Raw genomic sequence first — 9,516 nt, forward strand, 5'->3', positions numbered from 1 at the left:
TTTTACAAATTTTTTTAAAAGATGCAATGTTGATGAAGGTAGCATAAGGAAATTTTTTTAAAAAAATGCAATTTTCATTATTTGTGTGTATATAATGCATATCCACATACAAATAGAGTTCTTTGCATAAAATGATAGTAGAAGAACCTTGTGTGTGTAACTTTTGGCTTTGAATGCAAAAAATTGCTTTAATACCTTGTCTAATTTGTTTTAGTAGGAGCTCAAAAATAATAAAACAAACTTGTGGATATGAAATACCCATATTGGTATGACTTGCATCATTTTCTAAAAGGGAATGAAGCACACCATAAAATGAACGAGAAACCCAGAAATCCATTTCTATTTATATATTATAGAGGTTTACAATATACCCTTTTCTCATTACTATGGTGCTAAAAACAATTCCCCAAAAACCACATTTAGAGAGCAATAGAGCATATAGCATTTATAAAATAAAATTAATTAGATGAAAAGCAATGAGTTCCAGAAGAAAGCAAGATACATTTGACCCTGTAAATATCCTGTTGTGTGATTAGTCCTTGTTCATAAAAAATACAGACTTCAAATATGTTGCCCTGCTTTTTACAATCAAGAATTCGACGCGCCCAAGAACATAGGAATGCCTGCATCATTCTACGGGGAACATTGTTTGGGTGACCTTTGCCAAAACAACATTATTGCTTCTGCTTTTTGTTGATGTCATAAAGCACACAAGCATCGGCCGCAGTCTTCATCTGAAACCAAAAAAATAATAATATTGAAGTTCAAACCAGTCGAAATCAATGGAACACTATAACACAGGAAGCTACGCAGTAAGACAATAAACCAAGAGACTACTGAGAGGGGTTAAGGAGACAACAGAGTATTTCGTGTGCATACAAATTTTAAAAAGTCTCAGTTCATGAATGCAATAAAAATCTAATACCAATCTTCCCCACGTTGGCTCTCATTCATCTTCCCATTATTTTGCAAATTTCATGGTTGTCAATCCTCGCTAAATATTATCCTCTCAAAAAATATTAGAATATTTGTATACTACATAGCCCATAGCATAGTCTTCCACATGATCAAAATACCCAATTGAGTCGGTACATGAAGGAACCACTATGAACTAATCCTAGTTCGATTGAATGCATCTGAACTCAAGTTCAGGGGAAAATATTAGTGTTCCGTCACAAGTTAAAGCATCGAGGAAACCTCTCCACGCTTTTGGGGCTAAAATTCCAATCCAAGAAAGAATCTCAACATCTATAGCTCAAATGGTGGATTGACAAAGATCAGGCAAAACGCTAGAACTACACTTGTCTTGCCATCTTCGAGATGGTTAAAAGTCATCATCATCCTTACCTTTTTCCCAAATGAATGTGTCGGCCAAATGAATTCTCTTTTCAAATTCTACTCTATTATACAATCGAGGTACTTAATATTAGTATAAAAAAAATTTCAAACAATTCAGATGCCTCCAGAATACAGCAAGATTTTACACAAGTACGACACATTTACTATCTGCATTTCTAATACTAGTGGAGGAAAAATACCTAACTACTTGAATGAATAATCAGATTAAGAGAAGGCACATGGTCCAATCCCCAATCACAGTATTTCTTCATGTACTACCAACTTATCACGTTCGCAATATCTTGTATAAACAAGGAATGCTTGGAAAAAAATAATTTAAAACGTCAAAGCTAACGAATTTAACCATGCCAATGCAATGAACTTTTGACTTGAAGTGACATGTGGAAGCCACAATGAATATTAAGCACCTTAAATATAAACTCTAACAGCAACGATCAACATATGAAGAAAACCTAACAACCAGACCAGCTTTTGCGAAACCAGGTCTCTATTAACTCTATTCAAAGTCTAAATTGTGAGGGAATCATCTTGGTTTACCAGTAGAAGCAGCACTGCTAAAATGAATCGGTAGCAATTCAAAACCAAGTAGAACTCTTGTATTATATTTGAGTCTAAAAGATGTGCTCAGGAAGGAAGTTAAATGCCTCTCTATATTAAGGCAAATCTTTTCTAACATCTTATATACACCAAAAGAAAAAAGAATTTAAATTATCTCATTTACCAATATTTTTCTAAAATCAGTAACAATTTTTATTAATAAAAATGGTTCAACATAAATAATTTTGTTAAATCAACTTAAAAGTACAAGCAATGATGAACATATCCACAACTTTTTTGCACACAGTATGGACCAGTTATAGGAATTTGAACGTTAATATGTTACATTGACAGCAAGTGTGGTGATTTACTGTTCTACAATACCCAAATAAATTCTTAATCATCAAAAAGGATTTAGGTAGACATGAATTCTACAATATTTACGAAGGCATCAATTCTTACCTGTATAACATTCACAGCTTGCTTGGTTGCCCATCCAAACAAAAGTAAAGCAAGCAGAAAAGAAAGGAAAAGACTCTGTCTTGCCGCAGTCACTAAAACCTAAGAGAAAAGTTCACATAAAACCAAAATAACCTGGGTAAATCTTCTAGAATTCAACTAGGAAATTTAAAACCAATAACGAAATGAGGGCTTACGTCGGTCAAATTTTCAGTCTCGTTCTTCGCAAGAAGAAATAAAATTATGTAGAGAACCTGCAGAACCAAAACACAGATCGAGAGAAAAGAATTAGTTATACAAACAAATAATATTTAATTAGGAAGGTTATTCAAAAAGACATTCACCTCACATGCTACACAACAGTAACCCATAAACATTCGGTTCCCGTAGTATGCCTTGAAAAGCCAACTAGTACTGTCTTTTACATCTTTATGACTAGCTTTGCCTACCAAGAAAGTACTGCAACGAAAAACGTGGTGAAAAGAGAAAATAGTTGAAGAATTAAAGAAATAGCAGAAGTCCTCTAGAAGGTAGAAATATATCCTAACTGAGAATTATGGTCAGTTTAAAACTTCAGATCCATTCAGGCCTAAACTTAAGATGAAACATGTTAAACTGAAATCTACATACCTGTACATCTGCAACCAATGGCTAGCGATATCTAAAGCAAACAGTGACAAGAAAATGAAACCAGGCCTGGAAAAGATCATACACAAAACCTCAGATACGCATTAAGTTGTGGTGCAGTTACTACTTGCTACAAGAATGGGTTAAAGCAGATTCTACCTATATACTTGGGAGAGAATAACCAGTAGACAAGCAGTGCTTATCCTGAGACAGAACGCATGTCAATCATGATGGCAGAGTGGGTGATTAAGAATTCATGTGGATAACTACAACAAAATATCATAAAAGTGGCAAGATGAAAATTGTAAAGCAAGAACGTTTTTATAGAAATCACCTATCCGTCACCATGTCCAGAACGGCTCCAAAGGTTGAAACTGCGAAAAAGGAAATGATGAATTAAATGCCATATCTAAGGCATATATTTTTATAAAATTTATTATTTCTGTTTATGAATCATTAATGACAGGCAGGAGTGATACAACTACACATACTAGCCACTGATGCAACCAAACGATAATAATTGCGCTGATTGCAAAATCAATGACCGCACACAGCCACTGGTATGTAGCTGATTTCAAATTAAAACTATAAACCTCTGAAAAGCCCTTGATATGACTAAGAGGCTTCAACTGTTCATACGTCCCATCACAACTAAGAATACTGGCATTGCCCAGTCATGATAAGGGGCCCGAGCAAGAGCCAGAGGCGGAAGGGCAGATATTCTCATAAAAGAAAGAAAGGAAAACAGGCAGGGAGGCAAGAGCGAGAAAGACTAGGTTATAACAACACAACATCTATGGATCTGATGACTGACACCAAAAGTAAGATGAGGTGATAGGATGAGGATAGGATGCAGATGTAGGAAGAAAGTTAAAAAATCAACGCCTAGTACTTCAACTAAAATTTTGATGCAAGCTTGATCACCCAGAGGCAGAAGGGCACATATTCTCATAAAAGAAAGAAAGGAAAACAGGCAGGGAGGCAAGAGCGAGAAAGACTAGGTTATAACAACACAACATCTATGGATCTGATGACTGTCACCAAAAGTATGATGAGGTGATAGGATGAGGATAGGATGCAGATGTAGGAAGAAAGTTAAAAAATCAACGCCTAGTACTTCAACTAAAATTTTGACGCAAGCTTGATCACCCAAGAAGAAAAAAACAGAAAAAAAAACTTCTACTTCAGCTTAAGTTTTGATTCAAGCTTAAACACCTAAATCACAAAAAGGAAAGAAAAAAACAAAAACAAAACCAATGAACGATTTGGAACGACAGGAAAGAGAAAATGAAGAAGACGGGACGGTACAACAGCAGATTCGCTCAAGAAAAGCTAAAATGTCATTGACCCTAAAAAAATTGCGCACTAAATTCCAGCCAAAATATTTTGAACTAACTAGACCGAACTTTGACAGGAACGCTTCAGGAATCTTCTGGTGCCAAGAATGGGCCACTCGATGAAAATCCTCCAGAACACACTACACATTTTCTAAAGTATATACATTAATGTTATTCAAAGGCGTGTCAGACACATCCTAAAGTATCCAAAAAAGCATCATCTACGTTTCCAAAACTAAAACAATTATTCTGAATAATGCATATGTTTAGGAGGTACCAAACACTTATCCGACTACCTTATGAAAAGTATTAGCATCCATTACAGTCTTTATGGATATAGCTCCCTTTTAGAAGTATCCATGCCTCATAAGTGCACTAGCAAGAACTTTGGTACGCGGTACACAACATGATCATTAAATTGTTGTAATTAAGGATTGTAGAGTCTCATGCATAATTGTCAATTTACATACATTCACTGTATTTAGTTATTCCTTTTTCTGCTCAGTCCAAATTGCACCCATGATTGAGAATCTGAGATTATACACATGCACTAATACTATACCTAAGGAAGCCTCTTCCATAGGGTAAAATATCAGACTTGATCAGGACAAGAATCCATACCTTGATTGAATTTGCGAGCAAACCAACCATCCAAGGCATCACAGACAAAGCTGAAACAGCATATTTGAACAATTTAATGCTTACACTCTAGAAGCAATTAGGGCGAAAAACACATTAGTAAAATAAGACAGGTTGTGAAACATGATTTCTCACCTAATAAAATAGAGAGTTGAGAAAAGCTTTTTGTTGGAAAAGCATACGGCAAAGGCAGTGCAATTCATTAGAATTCTTATGTATCCTACATAGCCATATAAGCACAAAGCAATTCAATTAACTCATTTGTACAGTCCTTATGCATTTAACAATCTATATAAGCATAACAACCCATTGAAAGAATATCAAAATGCAAGCAATAAATTCTTACGAATCCTGCATACCAGATAAGCAAAATAACAAGATGAACTCACTGGAAGAATAAAAGATGCAAACAAAAATATAAATATTACAATTCTATTTGTCCTGCACACCCATGTGAACGTAAAAATTTAACCAAAATAACAAGAATCAATAAAAAATGAATATGAATGCTTAGTATACTCAATTCCTATATAAAAGGCCATTGCAAGGTACAACGGTAAAAAGCATTAAGCATGAGAATAAGGGTCCGCGTATGAAAGCAACCACTTCGTGTAAAATAAAGCCAAAAGTAAATCATTCATTCTCAACAAGGTAAAGGACGTGCCCTCTTCTTTTATAATGCTTTCTTATGGCTGCGAGTCCTTACTCCAATCTACCCTCTTAATACCCCACATAGGCAGGATGAAAACTCTGTAATGGCCTTATCTTGAATTCCCATGTAAGCACAAAATGAACCAATAAACTCATTGCAGAAGAATATTTGAAAAAAATATAAAACAAGACTTGTTGTGTATCCTACATACCCAATAATCACTACTAATTTAATGACTTTATCAGTAGGATAACAAGATCCAAACAATTACGTATTGAAAACTTTTCTGCATCCTATATACTCATAATTATATAATTTTTTTTTGATAAGTAAAAATAACATTAAAAAAAGGCGTTCAAGAATACTCATAATTATATAATAATCCAATGAAATCATTTGCAGGACACCAAGATGTGAATAATTACATTCAACCATTTCCACGCTTCGTGCACACCCATATATGCATGTAAGACAGTGAAATGAACTCATCACGCGAGTCAAAAGTGGATGCTTTTCATGACAGATTCTTTCATCCATTTTTGGAGTAAACCTCTTTTAACTGCAATACCAAATTGTGCCAAAAGCACAATTCAACTGAAAAAAAGCTAAGTAGTTTTATGTGTGTGACTGTGTGCGTGCTTGTGTGTGTGCACATGCATATTCCTGATAAGTTCATAACAAGAGCACAATAAAGAAACTCTACCAATGATATTGGGGATGTAAAGGTATACAGCATATTTCCTCCGTCTTGACATGTTGTCCATTGTGAAACCTTTTTCTGCAAATCAGATTGGATAAAACCTATAAGACTATTAGAACTCAATTGACAGTTGCCCTGCATATGATTAATCACATGCCAGAGTTATTTCATCGGTAATAAACATGCACACTCTGAGATATATATATATATATTATATAATATATAGAGAGAGAACATCATTTTGTGACCAAATCCCTCAATGACAAGCAAACCCAGTTCCTTGTGTTTGCCACTCTTAACATTTTTAAGTTTTCAGACTTAAACAAATAAATTGATTTTGTGAAAAAAAAAAAAAAAAAAAAAAAAAAAAAAAAAATTCTACTTTTTAAAATCAAAAACAAAATTAGATGATGAACAATGATGCCTCCTCTATTGAGCATACCAATACATATCTTGTGGGCAGGGTGTTCATTTTGCAACCCGAGAGGTAAACTAAAACTAACATGGGAACAAATACTAAGGAAAGATATTAAGAAATTAGATAAAATGGGAGACATATTCTTGTAATCGGGAAGTGCTAAAGAAGAGAACTCATGTGGTTGGACTCAATTTGAGTGGGATCAAGGCAATAATGATGACGACCATGACAAGTATCTATACAAAAATATCTTATGAACCTTGAACGTACAAAAAGAAAGAAAAAATATGAATTTTCTGTGGGCCATTGAAATATATGTATCATTTTTCCCCTTTAGTTACTTTATTTTACGACCAAAATTATATAGTTTTAGTAATCTTTCATAATTTTGGTTCTCTTTGCAAGTCAATATTGAAACTTCGGCTGGTTACATACTTCGTCCAAGGTGGAAGCAAATCATGGAGCCCATATTAGTTAAAACCAACACCTCTTCCTATAAGTCAGATTTTAAGAACATATTTATCTATGAATAGCCAAGGTTGTTATCAAATTGCAGAGAAGAAGGACAGAACAATGAAAACGATTATTTTTTGATGGGCTAAACCAATCCCAATTAATTAGTTTAACAGCCTTGCAAGGATTTTTTATATGTGTGAAGTCAAGTAAATTATTGATAAGTAGCTCACTCGTTATGCTAAGATTATATAGTTCTAACACATGGTGATGCCACAGAAAAATAGTGGTGCAGAGACTATCTCCTGATAGATTTTGAGTTAAAAGATCTAGAAGCAATGAAGTAACACCTTTAATTAAAATTCACGAATCTAAACCTTTAATTCTCCGTGAACATCCTACATTACCATTACCAACATCCATCAATGACAATATCTGATTTCCAGGTCCCGCCAATGGACCCAAATTACATAATCTCGGTAGCAATGCAGTTTCCCTATTGTAATTATTTATTTCAAATCCAGTGTTCCATCATCGCCATTAATTTGACACTAGTTCAACACATAGTTTCATTGCTAAACCTATTTAGAAATCTTAATTCACCGCTTTAAGATCTATTTATGAAATCAGCCAGAAAGGCCCAACTTTAATTGCAATATTTCCCAGTTCTCTGACACCTACTATAGTTTCATTGCATCCCACATATTCCATAATTAAGCAACTTAATTGCAATATTTCCCAGTATTATGAAACCTTCCAAGTTTTATTAAATGTAAAATAAAAAAGCATTCCTAAAACCTAATGATATAAACCCTAATGACAAATTTCTACAACAAAACTAAATAATTCACGAACAGATGAAGGATTTATGAAACAAAATGAGATCTCCAATACCCACTGTAGAAAAAATCTTAATCTCATAAAAAATTTGAAAATTATCAAAACTTACACACCTCATATGCAATAAAGCACTGGCAAATACTAAAAATTGATATAGCGGCATCAAACTACAAACATGAGCAACATATTACTGTGATTCATCAGAATACAGAAAATAATAGTATATTACAGTGATTCGGGTCATACGAATTTAAAATGCGTGTGTGTATATATATATGATTGTATGTATGTATGTGTTCAGGTTAGAGAGAGAACCAGTATGGTGGAAGTTGAAGCTAGCCTGGAGCAGATATGAGCTTTTGCGACCCTCCGGTAACAACACCACCGGTTACAGTCGCGTCAAGCTTGCCCGATCTTTTTGAGGTGTGACAAACTGCCCACAAAGGCCTCCAAACACTGAGAATTGCAGCGAGATTGGGTTTTGTTGCAGGTTGAAGAGGGACCGACCAGCCTTAATAGGGGTTAGTTTTGAGCACCTCCCATCTTAGATAAGCTTGGAATAAATTACCTCTTTTGCTTTCTCAACGTGTCCAAAATATTCTTTAAAAATCATCTTGTGTTAAATTAAATCCATACAAATCCATAGACACGGTAGCATTTGTGCTTTACGTGTGCCGTGGGGATTCTATTATGCTATGTTGGGCTCACCCAATTAGTATTTTGAATTTGAAATTAGAAAAAAATTAGGATAAATTCTGAACTAAATTTCGTCCATGTTCCAATTCTGTACTCCCAAACATAACATTAATTTATTTTTAAATTATACACAAATTTGGTCTCATTACTTCCATTTCCAATTTCCCAAACTGGTAAATGGTAATGAATAATGATCAAAAACCTAACTTTACCAAGTCTGTCAGAATTATAAATCAATTCAGTTTTGAGTTCACTAACCTTAATGATGCACTGAAGGCCTTAGAAATCAATTCAGTAGAGACCGAGAACTGAAGGCCTTCGAAATCGAGGCTTCAACTCGTACGAAGGGCGGATCTCGGCGGCGACTCGTAACACAGAGGCCAGAGGAGGATAGTGGTGGACCGGTGATCCTGGTGGAGCTGTGGAGAAGAAGTCTCCGAATTGCGATTCGCCAATGATGTTAGGGCTGGACTTAGCATTAGGGCTTGTTTGCTTTGGGGCTGTTTGGCTTGGCATTTTAGTAACGTTGCTTAACTGATTTGGGTTTGTTTGGGTGGGTTAATAGTAATAATAATAATTATAATTATTATTATTATTATTATTTTTATTTCTTTTGGGACTGGGCTGGATAATCCGCCATTGCTCATTAGGAACACAACTAATATGGACTAGAGATGTATCAACATGACGTATGAAATGTTCAAACCTTAATTGTTGTTAATTATTTTTTTTAATTCGGATTGCATTCAGAGTAGTATTTTGATTATTATTCAAGTTATTACTTTAACTTTATCATATA

The 9,516-nt window shown here is 34.5% G+C and overlaps 1 protein-coding gene across 7 annotated transcripts; it reads right to left on the minus strand.

Annotated features, from left to right (window-relative positions):
- Window positions 1–439: 439 nt before the first annotated feature.
- On the minus strand, window positions 440–9,227 carry LOC132274541 (CDP-diacylglycerol--inositol 3-phosphatidyltransferase 1-like). Of its 7 annotated transcripts, none has more exons than XM_059775849.1 (12): window positions 8,976–9,227; window positions 8,337–8,454; window positions 6,314–6,388; window positions 5,094–5,178; window positions 4,941–4,990; window positions 3,317–3,356; window positions 3,142–3,186; window positions 2,986–3,051; window positions 2,700–2,814; window positions 2,553–2,609; window positions 2,359–2,457; window positions 440–734 (listed from the first exon to the last, which is right to left on the minus strand). In XM_059775849.1, the coding sequence occupies exons 3-12, from the start codon at window positions 6,372–6,374 to the stop codon at window positions 675–677; spliced, it is 678 nt and encodes a 225-aa protein (XP_059631832.1). In that variant the 5' UTR covers window positions 6,375–6,388; window positions 8,337–8,454; window positions 8,976–9,227; the 3' UTR covers window positions 440–674. The 7 variants fall into 7 exon arrangements, with proteins under 7 accessions (XP_059631832.1, XP_059631831.1, XP_059631828.1 ...); XM_059775848.1 differs by having other exon boundaries at window positions 8,337–8,477; XM_059775845.1 differs by having other exon boundaries at window positions 8,337–8,564.
- Window positions 9,228–9,516: the final 289 nt, after the last annotated feature.

The sequence above is a fragment of the Cornus florida genome, unplaced genomic scaffold (genome assembly GCF_030987335.1).
Source record: "Cornus florida cultivar Cherokee Brave unplaced genomic scaffold, ASM3098733v1 CherokeeBrave_3.0.0_Hap2_Chr09, whole genome shotgun sequence".
NCBI classification, from domain to species: domain Eukaryota; kingdom Viridiplantae; phylum Streptophyta; class Magnoliopsida; order Cornales; family Cornaceae; genus Cornus; species Cornus florida.

Bases quoted from the DNA above. Each gene is read 5' to 3' on its own strand.
- LOC132274541 (XM_059775847.1), bottom strand. From the start codon at position 6,374: ATGGACAACATGTCAAGACGGAGGAAATATGCTGTATACCTTTACATC. The intron at 2,815-2,985 runs GTATGTAGATTT...TTTTCGTTGCAG, and splicing joins CATTGGTTGCAGATGTACAG to TACTTTCTTGGTAGGCAAAG. The intron at 2,458-2,552 runs GTAAGCCCTCAT...CTTTTCTCTTAG, and splicing joins AGACTGAAAATTTGACCGAC to GTTTTAGTGACTGCGGCAAG.